General features: G+C 40.5%; 1 protein-coding gene across 4 annotated transcripts in view; it reads left to right on the top strand.

Annotated features, from left to right (window-relative positions):
- Positions 1 to 2383: 2383 nt before the first annotated feature.
- Clca3a2 (chloride channel accessory 3A2) overlaps positions 2384 to 23965 on the top strand; it is a 39043-nt gene continuing 17461 nt past the window's right edge. Inside the window, exons 1-13 of one of the 4 annotated variants that reach the window (XM_017319811.2) lie at positions 2384 to 2696; positions 3944 to 4084; positions 4710 to 4857; positions 5197 to 5305; positions 7953 to 8130; positions 8329 to 8556; positions 11137 to 11361; positions 13251 to 13428; positions 14591 to 14691; positions 15501 to 15725; positions 16067 to 16331; positions 18908 to 19075; positions 19825 to 20064. In XM_017319811.2, coding sequence (XP_017175300.1) covers positions 2496 to 2696; positions 3944 to 4084; positions 4710 to 4857; positions 5197 to 5305; positions 7953 to 8130; positions 8329 to 8556; positions 11137 to 11361; positions 13251 to 13428; positions 14591 to 14691; positions 15501 to 15725; positions 16067 to 16331; positions 18908 to 19075; positions 19825 to 20064 — 2407 coding nt within the window. In that variant the 5' untranslated portion in view covers positions 2384 to 2495. Of the gene's footprint in view, positions 2697 to 3943; positions 4085 to 4709; positions 4858 to 5196; positions 5306 to 7952; positions 8131 to 8328; positions 8557 to 11136; positions 11362 to 13250; positions 13429 to 14590; positions 14692 to 15500; positions 15726 to 16066; positions 16332 to 18907; positions 19076 to 19824; positions 20065 to 23965 lie in introns of those variants that run through there. The other 3 variants (XM_017319812.2, NM_030601.3, XM_006502346.4) reach the window with 3 other exon arrangements.

Here is a 23965-nt window from a genome sequence, read left to right as displayed (position 1 = left end):
AAAATAAGTCATATTCAAACCATACCAAAAGCCTAGTGGCAAATGAGTATTGCCTAGCATTTACACAAGACACGGAGTCTCTTTCTCGTATAAAATCTATCAGAGAAGTCCACATTCTCTTGTATCTTGGGCTGAGAACTACTGTTTACATGGGAACAAGAACTACTCTCCCGTGATTTCTAAGATTACAGTCTGGCTCTGCTTCTAAAACATATCCTGTGTCATATATAATTTGCAGATTGTCTGAAGTCTCAGGTATAGCGACATAAGCCTTCCATGTCAGCCCTTGGGAGGCTGAGGCAGGCAGATCTATGCAGAGCTCCAGTGTAGTCAGGTCTACTTAGCAAGACCCTGTCTCAAAGAAGGAAACTAAACTGAAGCTGAAAGGCCTGAGATGGAAGATCAAGGCTGCCCTGTCCGCAGCTGTAACCTAGAACAAATTCCCTCAAAGGAGCTTCAGCTTGCACAGAGGGCTTTCCTGATTCCCCTCCCCTTGGGAAATTATTTTCTGATTCTGAGTTCTCTGATGCTGTGCTATAGCTCTCTGCGGAACCTTCCCCACTCTCACTTGTATTTTGAATATTATTTTATTCCAACTTAATCCACGAAAAAAGTCTTCAAGTCCTTCAGGGGCAATGCCCACACTGACGGCATCCTACACTCATACAGAGCACCAGTAAGGGGCACAGACCATAGAGAAGCATGCTCATCTTTTGTGTGGGTGAAGGGCAACAAGAGATTTACTGGGTGGTGGAGGGTCACTTGCTATGGCAAGTGCTCTTTATTATGTTTCTCTTTTATTTAGTTAGTTACATTGGTTTGGGCTTTTTGCTTGTTTGTTTTGTTTTGTTTTCTGAGACAGTCTCATTACATATGTAATCCAGCAGTGTAGGACACCAGATGTTTCAGGCATTATTTTATTTAATGTTTGCAATGTTTTTGTTTTGTTTTGTTTGTTTTTAGAAAGATACTTGCTCTCCTCATTTTACAGCTATGGAAATTGGGAATGAGAGAGGCTAAGTTGTGATGGAGAGTTTTCTTGACAGAAGGAAAATGGTTGAGCTATTAAGGTGATACATTATGTATGCCCAAATTCACCCAAGATAAACAGATGGGGTGCCATAGCAGTGACTCAAGTAGATAGAAAGAAAAATGCTTATAGTGGGGACAGTGTGGGAAGATTTCACAGCCTTTATCAAGCTTGGACTGCAAGCTGGGACAGGCCCAATAGTTGAAGATAAGAACATGAAGGAAAGCTAAGTTTTCCCTGCAACCAGCTGGCTTTTCCCATAGCCTCGGGCAGCTCAGGGATTTCTCATTCCCAGCATAAACCCTGGAAGACTCTATTTACAGTTTTACAAATTAAAGCCATAAAAACAAATTTTAATTAGCAATCTTATGTCAGCATTGACACTTACAACAGCATGTGATGTTTAATAATAGTGTATAATTCTAGTTGAGTTTTTTAAGTGTCAAAGTCCTGCTTGAAGTGCTTTTCCTGCATTCTCTCATGTAGTACTCCCCAGATTGTATAACAGTTTTGTCACAGAGAAGATGAGAGTCTCCATTCCAGACAAGAGAATAGATTTCTCTTATGCTGTATTTTTAAGATTTTTTTTATCACTGTTAATTACATGTATGTGTGTATGACTGTGTGTGGTTGTGTGTGTATGAGTTCAGGTGCCAAAGCAGGCTAGAAGCGTTGAATTCCTGGAACCTAGGGTTACAGATGGATGGGAGTGCCTGGCTTGGTACTGGACACTGCAAGGGCACTGTGTGCTTAAGTGCTAACCCACAGCTCCATGTCCCACACCTGGGAATAAAAAGAAAAACACATTCTCATAATATTTCTGTCTTTAAAGAAACAAAATTTCTTACTACAGATGGCCCTAGGAAACTCTTTTCTTCTTCTTCTTCTTCTTCTTCTTCTTCTTCTTCTTCTTCTTCTTCTTCTTCTTCTTCTTCTTCTTCTTCTTCTTCTTCTTCTTCTTCTTCCTCTTCTTCTTCTTCTTCTGTTGTTTCTGGCTTTTCTTTTTAAAAGGGTCTACTCCATGTGTAACACAGCAATATAAGGCCCCATGCCCTGCTTCAGGAGTTATTACATTTAATCTTCACAACATTCCTTTTTAAAGACCTCATTGACCTCGTTTTGAGTCAGAAAAATTGAGGCTGAGAGAGAAGTTATACTCAGAAAAATAATCTCTTGCTAACAAAATATTTAAAATCTAGTAAGAAGATGTGTTATGTTGGTAAGATGAGCTTAAGCAACAAGACAGAGTACAACAGTGACTCGGGAAAGGTAAAAAACTTTAAGATACTCCAAGAAAAATAATGTGGGAGGATCTTACAGATAAGGTACATCAAGCCTGGGCTGGCACAGTGGAATACTGTCAACAGTTGGAGAAAAGGAAAGTCCCAAGAGATATCAGCATTTCTATCAAATTATGCAAATATTCTGGCCGTGATTCAAATTCCCGAGCGAGGCACACACATAAATGCCCTTCTGTGCTGCTCCTTCTCACTGGAGCAGTGCGACCATGGTGCCAGGGCTGCAGGTCCTTCTGTTCCTCACCCTGCATCTCCTGCAGAACACAGAGAGCTCCATGGTGCATCTCAACAGCAATGGATACGAGGGTGTGGTCATTGCCATTAACCCCAGTGTGCCAGAGGACGAAAGGCTCATCCCAAGCATAAAGGTAAGAAGGGGTTTTATTGTCAGGTCAATAATTCTGTTGCCTGCACATCCAAACTCACACACACAGTTACACACTCACACACACAGTTACACACTCACACACACGGTTTTACCCTCCCAAGGGGCGCTTTGACCGTCTTCATCATGCCTGCAGTATTATCTTCAGTCATGATGGGAATCTGCCTAGCATTATATTTTATTATATAATAAAATCTGTGTTTAACCTGTTAATAATTTATTAACTTGATAAGGTAAGAGACTTCAGAAGAAGAAGAGTTCTCACACTTTATCTTAGTAATGTTGGTTTACACAGTCTATACAGCAAATGTCCTGCCCACTCCTCCAGCTGCTCCTACGTGCTCAACTTTGGAAAACCGAAAATCCTTACCTATCTTACCTTGAAGGAAAACTTACACATGCTTAAAGCTGATGTGTTTCTAATTGCACTTGTTTAATAAAAATGTTTGCATCCTGTGTACTTTGTCCATAGGTCCTTGCAACATCTCCATGCAGTGCTTAGGAGCAGAAGGCTGGGTTCCTCTAAAAATTGAATGAATTATTTGTAGGATTGTAGCAAGTAGCAGGCAGAAGCAAACCAGTCTTATTTGTCTTTATTATTAGCTCTTGAGCCATGCCAGAGTGACTCAATGGGTTATAAATATAGCTGTGTATACATATGTGTAACAATAATAATTGAAGATGAGGTCGTGAATTTGTTAGGGAGAGTGAGGGTTGTGGGAGGAATGGGGGAAGGGTGTAGACACATTCGTATATAAAGTTTACCCAAAAAATGTGTGTTTTTTTAATAATCTGGTCATTTATTTATATGCTCTACTTGGGCAGTAACTCAAAATAAAACAAAAGCAATTTTAATTAACATAGAATATAATAATTACCAGACCTTAAGTTCCCTGTGAGTTTGAACAATGCAATTGTAAAAAAAATTGATTAACACACCACTTGCCTGCAGACTTCTGACTTTCATCCCTGTTATGCCTCACGTCGCATCTCCAATCCAACTGCCACCTGGAGGGGTGGGCAGGTGAAGGTCAGGGTTAGCTTTGGGCATGTGGAAATGAGTTTACGGATCCAAGAGATTCAGTTAAATGTATCCCAGTTTTTCAGTTACTCTGTGCACACACACTTGAGGAAGAGGAGCCTCCGTTTGCTTCTTCTGGTTTATGTATAGATGATTTATGCTCAGTTTGTTTCGAGATTGCTACCACAATGCACTTTTCATTTTCTCAGGAAATGGTAACTCAAGCTTCTACCTACCTGTTTGAAGCCAGCCAAGGAAGAGTTTATTTCAGGAACATAAGCATATTAGTCCCGATGACCTGGAAGTCAAAATCTGAGTACTTAATGCCAAAACGAGAATCGTACGACAAAGTAGGTTTCCTGTCCAGCTCCTAAACTGTTTCTTGTGGGTTTCCAAATGAATGTTTACAAGGTTTGATAATTGTTAACCATTAAGTTAGTAATAAGTATTAAAACTTTTTGTTGCTTTTGTGTGCTTGTGTGTACATCTGTGTGGACTATGTGTACACATTCACATGTTTGTGTATGTGTGTGGAAGCACACACATGCTCTCCCCAAGTGTGTGTGTGTGTGTGTGTGTGTGTGTGTGTGTGTGTGTGTGTGATCATGTAGGAGTCAGAGGTTAATATTAGGTGGTTTCCTCTATTTGCTTTGGACCTTTAACTTTTAAAGACAAGGTCTGTTACTGAACCTGAGAGTCATCAATTTGGGTAGGCTAGCTAGAGAACAATCTCTGGTAGTCTGTCTGTCTCTACCACTTCTCCAGTGGGGTTACAAACACACGTCACCATGCCCAGCTTTTGAGTGGGTATTGGGACCGAAACTCCCGTTCTTGTGCATAAACAGAAAGCACTTTACCCACGGAGCCCTCTACTCAACCCTAACTTTTATCACTTAAGTGAGACAGTCCTTGTTTGTAAAATCTCTTGATTCTAACATTTTGGAATCTGACTGGGTTTGCTGTTCTGCACTTTAGGCAGACGTCATAGTTGCGGATCCTCACCTGCAACATGGAGACGACCCCTACACCCTTCAGTATGGACAGTGTGGGGACAGAGGACAGTACATACACTTCACTCCAAACTTCCTACTCACTGATAACTTGCGTATCTATGGACCCCGAGGTAAAAATAACTACTTTATACTTCTTATTTCCACTGGGGAAAAGCAAACCACTACATTAATGTGGATTTCTAAGACTTTAAGAAAATTAAGCCTTCACTAACACCTGCGTTTGAAACTATGATAGTTATATCCCACCTATTTGTGCATTCAAATTAATACATAAAACGGGTCACTTGTTATAACAAGCATATTCAAATTTTTCAACTATTAAAAGTTATCAATTTCTTAGAGTTTGTAACGATTTCAATTTGGGAAATAGACAAAGCGATTAAAAATAAAAGGAAACTGTATTCAAATACTTAAACTTCAGTTTTGTAGATGACAGTCTTCTCTCTCAGGCAGAGTCTTTGTCCATGAGTGGGCCCATCTCCGGTGGGGAGTATTTGATGAGTATAACGTGGACCGGCCTTTCTACATTTCTAGAAAGAACACTATAGAAGCAACAAGGTATCACTGTGAATTTTCCAATTCTACAATTTCTTGCCTGAGGGTCTTCTGCTGTCTGTTCTGGGCAGTTCAAGTGACAGGATGTTTAGACAGTTCACACAGTATTGACACTGTACCATTTTGTACTAATACATATTCAATTAGTTCTGGTGTCCCTGCCTTGGAATGAAGATAATCAAATATAGGGACCTAACTCAGTACTCACCGGATTTTTTTCAAATATCATTTATTGATAGCAGAAAAATGTAATAGCTAAGTCCAAAGACATCAACAAATTGCAACTTAATCCTACCGACATTTCCAATATTATTTTACACTTTGATTTCTTCATGCATATTGTATACTAACTCTGTGTAGAAAGAAGACATGTGATGCTCCTCCCTTCTTTACATTCTATTATGCCCTGCCCCTCCCTCCAGTCTATGCCTCTTCTACTTCTTTCCAAACATTGTAGGAAACAACTACTTCATTGAAGTCAATTAAGTTACTAGACAGCTTTGTGATAAAAAAAAAAAACACTTTACTTTTAAATTAGTGAAAAATTCATATGTTTCATGAGGATACGTGAGTACATTGATTTTATTTTATTTTTTTAAGAAATAAAATTCTCTGAGAAATCTAATCAAACCATATGCATAAACTTGTAGGTATTTAAGCCTTTAAATCTAAAAGTGACAGACACTTAGTACATTGAGAAAAGTATTGAGAAAAATAGAAGTTGATGTGAAGAGGTAGCCAGTCTTTGAAAGGACATCTATCTTATAAAATAGAGTTCTTGAAAACACCTACCCAGCTTGCCTCCCTCTGTGTGTGTGATCTGCAGAGCTGCCTGGACCCGTGCACAAAAGGATCAGCTGAGAATGAATTAATTACCTTCAATTTTCCTTCAGTGTAGGTCAAAAGGTAAATTGAAGACTACTATAAAGCCAAAGCCGTGTGCCATCATACATGGGAATTTAAGAGAATTTTAAGTATAATTTTGACTCACCACACTCCACCAAAAACAATTCTTAACTTTTAGTCAAGAATTGGTTTTTTTATTTATTTTATTAGATATTTTCTTCATTTACATTTCAAATGCTACCCTCTTTCCTAGTTTCCTCTCCGAAAGTCCCCTATAGCCTCCCCCCCCCCCTGTCCTGCTCCACAACCCCCCTGCATTCCTCTATACAGGGGCATATGATCTTCACAAGACCAAGGGCCTCTCCTTCCATTGATGGCTGACTAGGCCATCCTCTGCTACATATACAACTAGAGACACAAGCTCTTGGGGGGGGGGGGGGTGTTACTGGTTAGTTCCTATTGTTATTCCTACTGTAGGGTTGCAGAACCCTTCAGCTCCTTGGGTACTTTCACTAGCTCCTTCACTGGGGGAGAATTGTTAAGTAACTCTTAGTTCATTTCATTTCTACAACATTATTATAATACAGTAAATACTATCTTTGGTTCAATGATAACAAACATGAACTAAAAATGCTGTTCTCAACTGTTGCATGTAGTTTTTAAAACACACTACCAACTTGCCCAGGAACTGCGGCACTACCGGTCCCTCCTGGCTCCCGTTTGCTCCACATGGCTTAGCTCCAGGCTTGATTGCAACCAGCACTAAGCCAGCTTCCTTGGAAATCCACAGATGAAAGACACACGCTCAGTTATTTCACCTTAATTTGCCTGCCAAGCACAATTGCTGGGCGCTAACACCTCCAGCCTGGAAATGTGTGCCCTAACCAATTTTACTCCATCTCTCCTCCTGCCCTAAACTTAGTGGCTTGTTCCAATTAACCCCTGCCACACATCTTTGGCACCCCGCCCATAGCTGAAGCCACAGGCCCTCGCTGCCCCCGAGGTCTTACATGGTGGCTGTGTCCCTTTTCCTCCAAGTGTGGCAGAAAAGCTTCTTCTCTCCTTCCCTGTGTCTCCTTTTCCTCTTGGGACCCGGGAACCTGTCCCTTCTACCCAACAGTTGGCTCACAGCCTTCTTAACTGACAAATCAAGAACAAATTAGCGAACTGGACCTTGAGTATCAGAACCTCCCCTGACACCCAACAGGGAATATGTCTCAGTCTATAAAGCACTTGTCTCACAAACATGAGAACCTAGGACTGATGCCCAGAACTCACGAAAACAACGTTGGCATGGAGGTACATGTTTGCGACCCCAGCCCTGGGGAGGAGGAGAAAGGAAGATTGTGGAAGGGAGGTCGGGCAGTCAGTTCTAATCTGTGAGTTCCAGGCTGAGGAGAGACCCTGCCTCAAAGGAGGTGAACGGAATGACTTCGGATAACAGCTGAGGTTGCCCTCTGTCCTCCACATGAACACACTCATACACATATGCAAGAAGCACATAGACCAAACATTTACATAAACATTAAAAATAATAATAAATCTCAAAACCACTGTTCCTATTGAAACCCGCATCGAGGATGGGCACAGCCCTGTATCTACTCTTGTCAAAATGGAGGGCGTGGTAGAGGATGACCAATAGCAGTTGCCACAGAGAGATTTTAGGGTGCTGATTTGACTCCTAGTACTGAAATACATAGGTAATTTTAAAAAAACAATGTGAGGCTGAGGAAGTGGCGATATGGGAGAGGGCTCGCCGAGCATAGGCCTGAGTCCAACAGGTAATCCAATTCTTTTATCATAGGTGCTCCGCCAGCATCACAGGCAAGAAGGTGGTCCACGAGTGTCAGAGAGGCAGCTGTGTGACAAGGGCGTGCCGGCGTGACTCGAAGACACGGCTGTATGAACCCAAATGTACATTTATCCCAGACAAAATACAGACAGCTGGGGCCTCCATAATGTTCATGCAAAACCTCAATTCTGTAAGTGCTTTCTACTTCTTTCCTCAATGACCCTCCAAGCGTGTAAAATGGACGGGAAAGTATCTACATACAAACCGGCTTGTCAGGAGACAAATCCTCTTCAGGATGCATGTGACAACTAACTCTGCATTTGAAAAGAAAGAAGGTGATCCCTTATAAATTATTACAATATCAGGTTTTAATTGATTTATGTTTCAGGTGGTTGAATTTTGCACAGAAAATAACCACAATGCAGAAGCCCCAAACCTACAAAACAAAATGTGCAATCGCAGAAGCACGTGGGATGTAATCAAGGCGTCTGCTGACTTTCAGAATTCCCCTCCCATGAGAGGAACAGAAGCGCCTCCTCCACCTACATTTTCATTGCTCAAGTCCAGAAGGCGAGTGGTGTGCTTGGTGCTGGATAAATCTGGAAGCATGGACAAAGTAAGAAACGATATGCTGGATTTCTTAAATTAAGTATTTAAGCTAAATACAGAACTATAATTTATTCTGAGGTTTAGTTCTACTAAACATATAAACCTATATATATTCATGATCAAATGTATGTGTATATGTAAATATATATATATGTGTGTGTGTGTGTGTGTGTGTGTATTCATGATCAGAAAAATATCTACCCAACAATTGTATGTAAATAAGTACCTTGAATGAGTTTTTAAAAACAAGTTATTGATGCCCCAGTATAGGGAAATGCCAGAGCCAGGAATGGGAGTGGGTGGATTGGGGAGTGGGAGGATGGGGGAGGGGATAGAGGATTTTCAGAGGGGAAACTAGGAAAAGGGATAACATTTGAAATCTAAATAAAGAAAATATCTAATAAAAGAAAAAATAAAATATGTTATTGAGCCTGGCAGAGGTGGTGCACGCCTTTAATCCACAGACTTGGGAGGTAGAAGCAGGTCACCTCTGAGTTCGAGACCATCCTGGTCTACAGAGTGAGACAAAGCTCCCAAGACAGGCAAAGCTACACAGAAAAGCCCTGTCTCCAAAAAAAAAAAAAAAGTTTTACTGTTTTTTTATTGGATTAAAGGTCATTTTTTACTCCTTAACTTTCAATTTTTGCTAGAAAAAAAGTACAAGAAGAAGAAAAAAATTTACAATTTCAATATTTCATTTGTTTTATTTTTATTACATTTGCCTTTCCTCTCAAAAGCTATTATATTTTAGATGTTTTATATCCAACTTTTATAGAATATGCCACATATAATCCTCACCAAAAAGAAAAAGAAACCAATTCTTTTATAAAAAAAAAAAATTGTGTGGGTGTGTGTATGTGGGTGGGGAGCAGCGGGGTGCTGGGAATTGAACCCAGAGCCTTGTAAATACTAGGTATGCATTCTGACACTATTTTTTTTTGTCTGTTGGTATTTTGAGACCAAGTCATGATATGGAGCCATAGGTGGCCTCATGTCTGCAAGGTGGTCACTCAGACAGGTCTCAATCTGTGTCCTTCCATCTGTCTCAGGTCCACGTGTGCTTGGATTGCAGGAATGTAGGCCCACCTCCATGACATACCTTGTGAAATACTTGTTACAATTTCATACATGTACGCAATATATTTTTAACATATAAAACCCCACTGCCCTGTCTGTCTCACTGCTTCTCGCAACACCTCAGCAATTATCCCTACAACTCTCAAGGGTATTGTAGTAATGGCTCGCTGACTGTGGAAAGCACAGGAAATTCATCAATGTCTACCTGTTGAGAAGGATGAGTCCCCTTCCCCAGCAGACCTGAACTGCCCTGAAAGCCTCTTGAGCCCTCCCCCACCCACACAGGGATGTTGACCTTGCCTGACTTGATCTTGTGCAGGTATCCAGAGCTGAGTTCATAGTGCAGTGACCACGTCATGGCCAGTGGAGGGCGCCTCACAGCTCCAGCTCTAAGGCTCTTTCCACCTCCTCCCTTGCCCTGTTTCCTGGACTGGGGAGAAGACAGGATACAGTGTATCATTTATTCTCAGCACTTTGACTAGTTATGAGTCTCTGAATTAACCACTTCCCATTGCAAAAAGAAGCTCCTGTGAATGCCCCAGAAACTAAGGCCCAGAGTCAACACTAATCTATAGGTATAAGCATATTTAGAAGGCAAAATGTAAGTATTTGATAATATGTACACTTGGCAAAACTGGTAGTAGGGTCCCCAGTACAACCTATAACCACACCAGCCTCGAGTTCATGACCATTTTTGCAGTGTGAGGCATGAACTCTTTCTTGTGGAGAGGGTGTCATAGCCAACCAGAAAGCAGTTGATTGCACCCATGGCAGTGCTGTGACCATTACACCAGCAGACACATTTTTTTGGCAATTGCCCAATTGCCACCATTAAAATAAGACTATCCCAGTGACCTTATATTTCCAGACGCCTATATAGCTCCTTCTGGCAGCATGAAAGCTATCCATCAGGGAAGATGATTCTTGCTTGTCTCCATCTTGATTTCACTGCATCCACCAGCCTGAGAGTGTTGTCTACTGCCTAGTTCTGGGGAGGAGCCAAAAGTAGTGATAGGGATTGATCTTGTTTGGTGGCCCTTTGGAAGGAAGTGTCCCACACTTTTCATTGGAGTTATTGTTTAATAACATAGGCTTTCTGGAAGCAGCAATAGCCCATCAAGCACAGACATAATTTTTAAGAATATTATATAAACAGTGCTCCATAATCTTCACAAATACTTCTATATTAATGGACATTTTTGAGATATTCACCATGTTACTTTTTAAAATACATTCCAATAAACACATCTTATGCGCTTTAAAAATCATTTCCTCAGCTGAAACTACCAAATACATAATTGTTGGAAAATAGAGCATAGACTTTGAAGGTTGTCAGAACTATAACAACTAAAGTTTAAATATCTTAAACTTTTTAATTAGATGAAAGAGTTAAAATTTTAATGTCCATTAATTATTACCATGTTCTATGGTCCATGGATGCCTTTATTGTTCATTAATCAGTCAAGGTTGGAAGAGACTCTGCTATTGTACATGCATCTTTCTCTTACAGGAAGACCGTCTTATTCGAATGAATCAAGCAGCAGAACTGTACTTAACTCAAATTGTGGAAAAGGAGTCTATGGTTGGATTAGTCACATTTGACAGCGCTGCCCACATCCAAAATTATCTAATAAAAATAACGAGTAGTAGTGACTACCAAAAGATCACCGCAAACCTCCCCCAACAGGCTACTGGTGGAACTTCAATTTGCCATGGACTCCAGGCAGGATTTCAGGTGATCTTTTAAACTGAATGTAACTGGACATTGACTTTCCATCCTATCTGTTTACCTTTGAATAGGGTCCTGAATTCAGAGTTCACTCATTTAATAGCATTCTGACCTGAAAGAGAAAAACCTTTCTGAAAGTAGCTTCACCAACTATTATTTACGGCCACACCTTTTCAGATTTCATTTGCTCTACTGATAAAATCCTGAGATGCTGTGTGACCAGAGGTAGAGGACAGGGCAAAGGTTCCTTGGGCAAACAATTATCAAAACCTCAATGAGGAGCTACACATTTCTCTGGGATCCCATTAATAGATAGAATTTGTATGAATAGAAGAAGATGCCACAGAACGGGTAGAAAGAAGTTTGTAACAACTGTGTAGTACAGATAAAAGGCATAGCACACTAATTTAAATTGGAGGCAGCTTCACAAGCAACAATCAACAAACACAGGTGCACACAAAATTAAATCATGATGGTGAACAAGAAAACGCAGACTTCCTTTTGAGCACTGTACTCAGAGGTTACAGTATTTGTCTGATTCTCTCCCACCCCAAGTCAGCCTCCACTTTAGTATTTGTGGTCATGTTTTGAGCCAGCAAAATGGGAGACTATTTCCGTTGCTCATCCTCCCTGTGTGAAAGTCATCACTGCTACCCTATGCAGACCTTTGATTCACACTATCCCTTAGCTTGCTTCATGGCACCCAGGTCAAAAATCAGATGGGTTTTTAAAACCGGAGGTGCTCACTCTACTGTATATTATCTAAAGGATCTTGTGAAAGTAACTCAATATTGAAAATCTCTTTCCTGAACCCAGATGGCTATAAATAGGGTTTACCACATTTAACTGTAGCAATTATATAAGTAAATGTTCGCAAAGATTTGCTATTTTGAAAGTAATTGTCATACATCTATTCAGTTCTAAAACATGAATAAGATAACCAGCTTTCACTTAATGAAAACATATCAAGACATAAATGTATTACTTTCACAATAACTATAAAGTAGCTATATGTTGGCCATACAGTATATTACTGACTGTGCTAAGTGCTGTGGATGTGTGATCTTGTATCCTTAAACTTTTAGGAGTTAGGTAACATTAGTAAAACCATTCTGCACAAAATGAAGCTGAAAATTGGAATAGTGAGATTTATCCATTATAAGACAATTGCCAAATCTAGGAATGAGAACCGTATCTCTACAGTCTATAAACAATCATTACACTAACAGTCTGAAAGAGGGGTGTGTGTGTTTGTGTGTGTGTGTGTGTGTGTGTGTGTGTGTCTTTGGGAAAATCTCAGGAAAGACTAACATAAATTAGAAAACATAATTTCTTCTCAAGGTACCTAAAACAAAGACTCTTAACTAATATTCTTGGTGGAAGTCAGAAAAATATGCAGACCAATTATAACAAAGTATATCAGCTTCTTCCTTCATGATAAGTCAAAGTTGTTTTGTTTTGGGTAAATCATAAAATTCTTTAATAATAACTAAATAAAATACATGAAAAGTGACATTTCAAATAATTGAATCTTGCTAGTCCAACTGTGGTCATGACTTTGCAAATGCTATCAAGTCGGAAGGAATCTACAACTATCTGAAAGTCTTGAATCTTCATCAAGTGTTTTGTGGGGAGATAATAACAACTATTTACATTCATTTTAATTTTTATTCATTTAGTAGCTACTGTATGCCAGAAATCATTACTGGAGATTTGTTCATCCTCTACTGAGTAGCCAACATGTCTATCTCTGGAGGATTAAAAGTACTGAGAAGTCTAGTGCTTGCCCATTTCCGTGTATCATCAAGTCAGCTAAGAAAGAGAATATTAAAAATATGTGCATTCTTAAGTTTATCAGCAGTGACAGCATGTAATTAGCACCCTGCTTTTCACAGGCAATTACCTCCAGTGACCAGAGCACTTCCGGTTCTGAGATCGTATTGCTGACAGATGGGGAAGATAATGGAATAAGTTCCTGCTTTGAGGCCGTCTCTCGCAGCGGTGCCATCATCCACACCATCGCTCTGGGGCCTTCTGCTGCCCGAGAACTGGAGACTCTGTCAGACATGACAGGTACAACTTCGGAACCTTTGGACAGATGTTCACCAAGTGGGAAGCTTTTCAACACTTCCCTGTTTAAAGTTAATTTTTCTCTCTTCTTTGACCTTCAAGTTCAGTTCTTTCCTTTCTCTGCTTCTTCGCATGTCCCCATCTTAAATTATTCGGTGCCTGCTGCTTTCATTCATCCTTCACCCACTTTTTCTTCATTGCACTAAACAGATGCTCTGTCTCCATGGTTACGCAAATACAAGTAGAAAGTGTCAGCTCAATACCAAAGTACCATTCAATCCCGCAGTAAAGATTTAGACGTCTCATGATAGGTGAGGAGGTGAAAACCTGGAGACACAAATGATTTTCTCAATTAAAACCCTGGTCACCGGATCAGGCCTCCCCGCCAGCCCACTCTGCTCCCACCACCTCAGGAGATCCGAGTATCTTCTCTCCCTAACAGGTTTTCCCATCACACCCTGACCCAGCACTCACACCCTGCTTGGGTTACTTCCAGGATCTTCCAGTTGGCCTTTCTGAAATGCATTACTTTAGTTAGCATGCACTGGTTGGTACATTTCTGGCAGTCATTTGTCTAACTCCTGTCCTTTGTTATCTAGTCTTTCCCATATCTTCATACCCAAAAATCTTCTTTCACTCGCATCATTTATTCTCTGCATTTTGCCCATGACTATTCTGTTATACATTGGCATCCTCTGAAGCAATCTTCAGTCTCACCTTCTATAGAACCACTGGGTACTTAGCCCAATTTCACTATTGCACTTACCTCTGCTGATTGACATAAAATAATGAAATTTCCCTTATGCTTACATTTTCCACTTCTCTTTAACTTACCTATTCTGAATAAGATGTTTTGATTAATATAGGTTTATAGTAAGTTCAGAGATACTCTGAATGTCCATGGTTTAGAAACTCATCTTCTGTGGAGTTTAAACAGAAACGTTAACTCGAGGCTGGTGAGTCAGCTCAGTGAGTGAAAGTTCACAGCCTGAGTTCAACTCCTGAACCAACATGGCGGAAAGAGAGAAGCAACTTCAACAAGCTGTCCACTGACTTACGTGCAGACACAGAATATAATTATTTAATAATAAATGAAACATCAGGTGGACTTTAAACTAAATCTCTGATAGCACATTTGATTTTCCCATTTAAAATTCTCCTTCAGGAGGGCTTCGTTTCTATGCCAACAAACATGTAAGCAGCCTTATCGACGCTTTCAGTAGGATTTCATCTACAAGTGGCAGCGTCTCCCAGCAGGCTCTGCAGGTCAGTACATGGAGAGAATACTTTGAAATATTCCCTCACCTTTGCAGTAAATTCCTATTATATTTCTTATTACCTCTTCTTTCTCTAATAAATCATTCTTTTGCCAAAAAATTAATTCCATTATGAAAAACACCATTAGTGTATTTTCTTTCAGAAGTCATACAAAATGTGGTTACCTTTTCCTCTGGCATTCTTCTATCCTTAGTTTTACATGGGGTGTCTGTGTGTTTTGTTTGTGTGTGTGTATGTGTGTGTGTGTGTGTGAGAGAGAGAGAGAGAGAGAGAGATGAAAAGCTGTTCAACAATTCCCTGTGTTAACTTTACTTTTTGTCTCTTCCATGACCTTCAAGTTCCCTTCGTTCCTCTTTCTCAGCTTCTTCACATGACAGCATCTTAAATTGTTCAGTCCCTGCCACTTTCATTCCCTCTTCATCCACTCTCTTTTCATCGCACTAAGCACAAGCTTCTGTCTCCATGGTTACTCAGATACAAGACCAAAGTGTTGGCTCAGTTGCAAAGTACCATTCAAACCCACAGTAAAGATGTACACATCTCATTTTTAGGTGAGGTGTGTGTCAGTACATGCACAGGAGGGGAGAGAGAGAGAAAGAGAGGGAGAGAGAGAGAGAGGAAGAGAGGGAGGGAGGGAGAAAGACTGGTGGATTGTGGTTTGAAGAATGTTTTAAATCATCATTACAACTAAATCTTATTTATGATTTTTAAATTACTTTGAACTGTCTAAATTAGAAAATTCCACTACTTAAGATAACAAATAGGTTTTATGTGTTTGTTTTTTCTTTCTGTTACAGTTGGAGAGCAAAGCCTTCAATGTCAGAGCAGGGGCATGGATAAACAGTACAGTACCTGTGGACAGTACCGTCGGCAACGACACGTTCTTTGTTATCACCTGGACGGTACAAAAGCCAGAAATCATTCTTCAAGATCCAAAAGGAAAAAAATATATAACCTCAGATTTCCAAGATGATGAACTAAACATCCGGTCTGCTCGACTTCAAATACCGGGCACTGCAGAGGTAAGTCTATTCTTTTCACCATGTTTTATTAATCCATACTTGTGCTGTAAAAATAAAATAATGACATGCTACATTATCAGTATTAAGATCAATGAAAGAATAGTTTTCACTAAAAATTAAGTTGAATATCTAAGTGTTCAAATCTATATTATCTATTAATTTTTAACAATCACCCATTAAAATCAGTATTGAGGTTAGCAATGTAGGTCTCTACTCTTAGTAGGACAGTTGTTTACCATGCGTAAGGCGTGAGTTCCATATTCACCACCCCAAGTTTTTCAATTTTATTTTTCCAAGTAGCAAGAAATCCTTAGCAAAGTTCTTAAAGAGAATTTTTTCAGACAGGTACTTGGACTTACAGCATCACGGGTACCAAGTCTCAGTTGATTACAATGACAGTGACCACTCGAGCAAGAAGTCCCACCATGGAACCACTCCTGGCTACCGCTCACATGAGTCAGAGCACAGCCCAGTACCCTAGCCGGATGATTGTGTATGTACGGGTCAGCCAAGGGTTTTTGCCTGTTCTAGGAGCCAATGTCACAGCCATCATAGAAGCTGAACATGGACATCAAGTCACCCTGGAGCTATGGGACAATGGGGCAGGTAATGGGAGCCTGTATCGATACCATGAATTTAAATTCTCCTATAGGATTCTATAACTTGGTAGTCTATATTTTTAAAATAGTTATGAATCTATTTGAGTAATACTGTCTTTAAAACTTCTTACTTGGTTATCTTGACAAAGAAAGCCCAGACAAAAGCACATGTATTTTGGTTAAAGTTGGTTATCAGTTTCATGCTTCCCATGGAACATGAGGTACAGTTTTTCCATTTTTACTGTTATGACTTTGCATATGTTATTTAGGTCTAAATATGTTTTCTTTGTTCTGGTAAACTTCTTCTATAGTATTCATTATACATACTTATAGGCTTTCCATATGAGTATATTACAGATTTAATCACATTCACCCTTCAGTATCTCTCTCTCTCTTTTCCTCCCTCTCTCTCTCTTCCTCCCTCTCTCTCTCTTTCTCCCTCTCTCTCTCCACTCTCCCTCTCTGTTTTCCTCTCTCCTGTTCTCTCTCTCTCTCTCTCTCTCTCTCTCTCTCTCTCTCTCTCTCTCTCTCTCCCCTTCCTCTGTCTGTCTCCTCCCACCAATAACCTTCATTTTACTTTCAAATATAATTTTATTTATCTATATAAATTTCAATAGCTACACATGAGAGAAAACATGTAGGTTTAATGTTCGGTCCTGTATCCATTCCACAGGTGCGCAGGTATTCCCTTGTGGCAACACTGCGCTACTTTGTTACTGTGGTTCTAGCAGCACCTCGATACATCGTTACTGTGGTTCTAGCAGCACTGAGCTACTTTGTTACTGTGGTTCTAGCAGCACCTCGCTACATCGTTACTGTGGTTCTAGCAGCACTGAGCTACTTTGTTACTGTGGTTCTAGAAGCACTGCGCTACTTTGTTACTGTGGTTCTAGCAGCACTGAGCTACTTTGTTACTGTGGTTCTAGAGGCACCTCGCTACATCGTTACTGTGGTTCTACCAGCACCTCGCTACATCGTTACTGTGGTTCTAGCAGCACTGAGCTACTTTGTTACTGTGGTTCTAGCAGCACTGAGCTACTTTGTTACTGTGGTTCTAGAGGCACCTCGCTACATCGTTACTGTGGTTCTACCAGCACCTCGCTACATCGTTACTGTGGTTCTAGCAGCACTGAGCTACTTTGTTACTGTGGTTCTAGCAGCACTGAGCTACTTTGTTACTGTGGTTCTAGAGGCACCTCGCTACATCGTTACTGTGGTTCTACCAGCACCTCGCTACATCGTTACTGTGGTTCTAGCAGCACTGAGCTACTTTGTTACAGTGGTTCTAGCAGCACTGAGCTACTTTGTTACTGTGGTTCTAGCAGCACTGCGCTACTTTGTTACTGTGGTTCTAGCAGCACTGAGCTACTTTGTTACTGTGGTTCTAGAGGCACCTCGCTACATCGTTACTGTGGTTCTAGCAGCAGTGAGCTACTTTTTTACTGTGGTTCTAGAGGCACCTCGCTACATCGTTACTGTGGTTCTAGCAGCACTGAGCTACTTTGTTACTGTGGTTCTAGCAGCACTGAGCTACTTTGATACTGTGGTTCTAGCAGCACTGCGCTACTTTGTTACTGTGGTTCTAGCAGCACTGAGCTACTTTGTTACTGTGGTTCTAGCAGCACTGAGCTACTTTGTTACTGTGGTTCTAGCAGCACTGCGCTACTTTGTTACTGTGGTTCTAGCAGCACTGGGCTACTTTGTTACTGTGGTTCTAGCAGCACTGCGCTACTTTGTTACTGTGGTTCTAGCAGCACCTCGCTACATCGTTACTGTGGTTCTAGCAGCACTGAGCTACTTTGTTACTGTGGTTCTCTAGTATACCTCACAGACCTAGTAATACCACCACCAGCTTTGTTCCCTTTATTCGGAGATGATTTGGCTATTCTGGGGCTTTTGTGTTCCCATATGGATTGTACTTTTTTTTTCTACCCGTGGAAAATGTCATTAAACCTTTTATTGGGGTTGTTGAATCTGCAGATGGCTCTGGGCTGTGAGTCCATTTTCACAGTGCTAGTCCTGCTGATGTAAGCACGAAAAGCCTTTCCCATTTCCTTCCTGTGTGGTTTACGGTTTTCACTGAAGAGGTCTTTCACGTCCTGGATAAAGGTTACTCCCGGGTAATTTTTAAGGTGTTATAAATAGTATGGTTTTCCCGATTTCTTTCTCAGTATGTTCATTATTGGTGTGTGATGAAGCTACTGACTTTTAAATCAGTAATAATCTCGCATTCATTGGTTATAAAATATTATCATCACAAAAAAGTTGGCGAATAATTTTTGTACATTGGTTTTATATCTTGCTTCTTTGCTAAATGTTTTTGTCTGTTCTAGTAGTTTTGAGATACATTTCTGTTGTGAAATAAAAATAACTATTAATGTTAACTAAATGCCTACTACAAGTTACATTTTGTAAAAATAGCATTACTACATAGTCAAGCCAGGCTTTGTATCAAAACAGTGTGACCTAGTGTTTAAGCTATGCTGTCTACTCTCTGACAAACTCTTATCATCAATGAGCACAAACAGCATCAATTTTCATTTTAACTTACTATGTGACTAATCACTGTGCTTCATTATGAAGGTGCTGATACTGTTAAAAATGATGGCATCTACACAAGATACTTTACAGATTATCATGGAAATGGTAGATACAGCCTAAAAGTGCGTGTCCAGGCAAGAAAAAACAAAGCCAGACTAAGCTTAAGACAGAAGAACAAGTCTTTATATATACCTGGCTATGTGGAAAATGGTGAGTAGCATTAAACCAGATATGGCTTACCTGCAGACAGACAGACAGACAGATAGATAGACAGACAGATACACATACATACATACATACATACATACATACATACATACATACATAGATCAAACACTGAATAGAGAGTCACACCCACCCAACTATATAATTATGGAGTCAACCTTGTAATTTAAAACAATATTCATGTCAATGGGCCCAGCATAAATGACATTTCCACAAAATTTGTTACAATCTTCCTGTTTGTTTCATTTCCACTGAAAAATACATTTCCTGACCTTGTGGAACAAACCCTGTGGTAAGTGCTAAAGCTGAGTGAAATACGAGTATTGTCACCACAGATCTCATGAGAAGGTGATAGAGAAAGCAGGGTCAAAAATTAGTTTTAACTTATCACATTTCAAAATGATAGTTAAGCCAGCTTTCTCCCCCTTATTATTTTAACATTTATCTTTATGTGAATTAGTGCTTTGCCTATATGTATATCTGAAGGTGTCAGATCCCTGAGAAGTGAAGGGACAGACAGGTGTGAGCTGCCATGTTGGTGTTGAGTACTGAACCCTGGTCCTCTGGAAGGACAGCCACTGTTCTTAACCACTGAGCCTTCTATCCAGTCCTTTCTTCCACTTTTCAGTGTCTGCTGTCAATTTACCTGAGCCCTGAGCAGATGTAAGGTCAGCACGAGATAAAAAACAGACAAGACGAGAGTCACAAATGCCTGGGGGTGTTTTTTTTTATAGGTAAAATTGTACTGAATCCACCCAGACCAGATGTCCAAGAAGAAGCCATAGAAGCTACAGTGGAGGACTTCAACAGAGTAACCTCTGGAGGGTCATTTACTGTGTCTGGAGCGCCCCCTGATGGCGACCATGCTCGTGTGTTCCCACCAAGTAAAGTCACAGACCTGGAGGCTGAGTTTATAGGTGATTATATTCAACTTACATGGACGGCCCCTGGCAAGGTTCTCGATAAGGGAAGAGGTGAGTCTAATGGCGAATTTAAAATGTTATGAAAGACACCCCTTTACCTTTCATTTTTCTAATGCTTCTTCAATGTCTCACTTATAAATAATATTTATGGAGTGTCCTCTATAGGCCATTATTCATTTATTTTTTTATATGTAAAAGCTGAACTTCAGAAAAGTTGAAATAGGACAAAGTTATTCCTGTCATTTTAATTTAAAATTCTTAAACCATCTCTAATAATAATGTCCTGTCCCTGACTTCTGCTCCCTGTCCGTGCGACCTTGAAATTACTTTAAAACAAACACTAGCAGATTTCTGCTACATTCTTTGTTTCCTAAGCACAATTTTCTAAGTATTTCTATACTTGGGAAATTATATTCAACGATTGTTGAGTTTTCAAATACAATCAAGTTTGAAGGGACAACCTCTACTCTCAGAACAGTTAACCAAAAGGACACACAAGCACCCAGATACTTTAGGATAGATGAATGAGATAGGCAGATAGATGACAGACAGATAGATCCACCTACATAGATTACAAGGATTCTGTGTAGGACAGCAGCAGGGGGGCACAGCTTAAGCATCGGGTGAACTGAGTTGTAAGCACAAGCAGAGGCTTTAGCCAGGCCCTGGGCAGAGGTGCAGAGTGACTCAAAAGGCAAAGCTTCTCACTGCACATCTAAAACATTTTCACCTTTCCTGAAAACGTTAAAAAACAAACCCATGTGGATAGGATGGAGTCCAGTGCTCGCCTGGCATGCATAGGCCCTCAGTTCAATTCCGAGCACCACATATAGGTAACAAATAAACAAACTTATAAAAAAAATGTCCACACCCACACCAAAAGAGGACATTAGATGTTTTCCTTTCACATGTAAGGATATAAGAAGATATTTTCTTATCAATATAAATGACTGAGGTAGATTACTAACGTCAGTATCAGCCTGTGAGTCAACACTCATATAAGACTCCTCCTTTCCTTTCCTGATAAAATAATAGTTTTTTAAAAAAGCATTTCAGACAGCCACTAACTAGGACTTAATACTTATTAGTAGAGCTAAACATTTTTATGCATTTATCATTTATAATTCCCACCACCAGAATAGTGAGCATTCCAAGAGTGGGTTTTAAAAACTAAATATATTTTAAACATTTAAAAACTGAAGCTGGGGGAGCTGCTAGAAAAGTGACCTGGTAAAGAAGAGTGCTTGCTCCTGTACCCCAGAAAAACTGGGCAAGATGGGGCATATCTCTAACCACAGACTGGGTTGAGGAGCAGAGACAGACACCTGAGGGAGGGTTGCCACTGCCCAGGAATAACACCTGGAACAGCTAGCTAAGGTTGCAAATGTTTTAATTCAAGCCAGAAACTTTTAAAATAGGAAACCATATCACGTTCTTACAATTCAAGACAGAGATTTTTTTTTTAAGACTGTGTCTTTCATCTTGGAGACCAAAGGAGTAAGATCAGCAAATTCAGTCTCCGGCCCTAATGTACACACACTGAAACTGGAGATGAGACACATTAAAGAATAATAGCGATGACTCAACAAATGGCTCACCAGGCAAGAGCTGGTTGTTCTTCCAGAGGAGCCAGGTTCAATTCCCAGCACCCACAAGGCATCTCACAATCTTCTGTTACTCCATCTTCAAGGGACTCTCTTCTGGTCCTTTACACCAGACATGCACATGGTGCTCAGACATGCAGGCAGGCAAAACACCCACACACATAATAAAATAAAGTATTAAAATAAACTCTAAAGAAGCACAGTAACATAGAATTAAGGGCTAGTGAAGCCTAGCCTAGCACATGACTAGCTCCTCAGCACATGTTTAGTTAGTGTTCTTCCTACTTCTGTGACCTTTGACACCTCCTTATCTGTCATCCTCCTAGGTCCTGTCTCTGACTGCTCCCACATTGCTCCTTCCCTGAACTTGATAAAAAGTCACAGAGGACACTTATGGTCTTTACTGAACATGAATATTATGTGTTCCCTGCTCTAATATAAAACTGAATTCCATTGTTTTTTCTCAATAGAAACCTGGCTTCTGGGTGGAAGGCAGGTCACATATCATCTTACTTAGGGTTTCACTGCTGTGAAGAGATACTATGACCACAGCAACTATTATAAAGGACAATATTTAATTGGGGCTGGCTTACAGCTTCTGAGGTTCAGTCCATGATTATGATGGGAAGCATGGCAGCATCTAGGCAGACATGGCACTGGAGGAGCCAAGAGTTCTACATCTTGATCCAAAGGCAACCATGAGAGACTCGCCATCACAAAGGCATAGGATCACAAAGCCAACTCCTACAGTGACACACTTCCTCCAACAAGATCACACCTATTTCAGCAGGGTCATACCTCCTAATAGTGCCGTGTCCCATGGGCCAAGCATATTCAAATGACCACATTCCACTCACTGGCCCCATTGGCTTGTTCAAACATATGATTCTGTGGGGCCATACCTAGCCATAGCATAATGCAAAATGTATTTTGTCCAACTTCAAAAGTCCACAAAGTCTATAGTAATCTCTACATCGTTAAAAGTCCAAAATTCAAGGAATCTCTTCAGAGATTCTTGCAATCACTTAACTGTAATCTCTAATAAAATCAAAATCAAAAAGAAGATCACATACTTCCAACATCACAGGATATAGATTACCATTCCAAAATCTCATAGTGGGGAAACACTGAACCAAAGCAAGACCGAAAGCCAGCTGAGCAAACTCCAAACTCTGCATCTCCATGTCTGATGTCACAGCGCTCTGCAGATCTCCAACTCCTTTCATCTTTGTTGACTGCAACACAATTCTTTCTCTTGGGCTGGTTCCACACCCTGATAGCAGCTTTTCTCAGCAGGTATACTGTGAACCCAGCATCCCTGGGTTTTTCGAGTCTCCAAGGCAACTTCAACTTTACATCCTCTTATTCTAACCTCTGGGATCCACAGTGATCTTCTGGGATCCTCCAAAGGGCTCGTGTCACTTCTTCAGCTCTGCCTTCTGTAGCACTCTAGGCTCTGGTTGACTCCACTTCAATGCTGCTACTGTTCTTGGTAATCTTGGTGGCATCTCCAACATGCTGGATTCTTCCTCTGGAACTAGGCTTCAGCAATGGCCTTTCATAGGCTCCCTTTAATGGAGCCAAGCCTCAGCTTCTTTGCATGACCCTTTCAGTCCTAGGCTGTCAAATGCAACTTAGGCTGCACCTTCACCAATGGCCTTTCCTGGCCTCTCACAGTGCCAAACCACAGCTGCTCTTTATGACCCTTTCATGCCTTCAAAACCAGTACCACCTGGGTGATTCTCACAAGTCCAACTGCCAATGAGATGTCTATTTCTGGAACATAGCTTCTTTGTTCTCTCCAAAAACACTTCCCACAGTTCAAATAACCCTCAGCACCACAGTCTTCCATGCTTCTACTAGAATGGCCCATTAAGCCCCACTTAAAGCATGCCACTGCTTTCCAAAGTTCCAAAATCCACATTCCTCCAAACAAAAGTATGGTCAGGCCTATCAGAGCAATACCCCACTCTTGGTACCAACTTCTCTCTTAATTAGGATCTCGTTGTTGTAAAGAGACACCATGACCAAAGCAACCCTTATGAAGAACATTTAATTGGGACTGGATTACAGGTTCAGAGGTTCAGTCCATGATCATCAATGTAGGAGCATGACAGCATCCAAGCAGACATGGCACTAAAGGTCCTGAGAGTTCTACATCTTGTTCTGAAGGCAAACAGGAGAAGACTGAATCTCTCAGGCAGCTAGGAGGAGGCTCACAAAGCTTACCCCCTACAGTGACACACTTCCTTCAACAAGGCCACACCTATTCAAACAAGGCCACACTTCCTATTAGTGTCATTTCCCAAGGCTTATGCCTATTCAAAGAACCACATACATATATGATA

Source organism: Mus musculus, chromosome 3, assembly GCF_000001635.26.
Source record: "Mus musculus strain C57BL/6J chromosome 3, GRCm38.p6 C57BL/6J".
Taxonomy (NCBI): Eukaryota; Metazoa; Chordata; class Mammalia; order Rodentia; family Muridae; genus Mus; species Mus musculus.
Note: the sequence above shows the minus strand (reverse complement) of the source record. Positions and strands in the feature narration are given on the sequence as shown.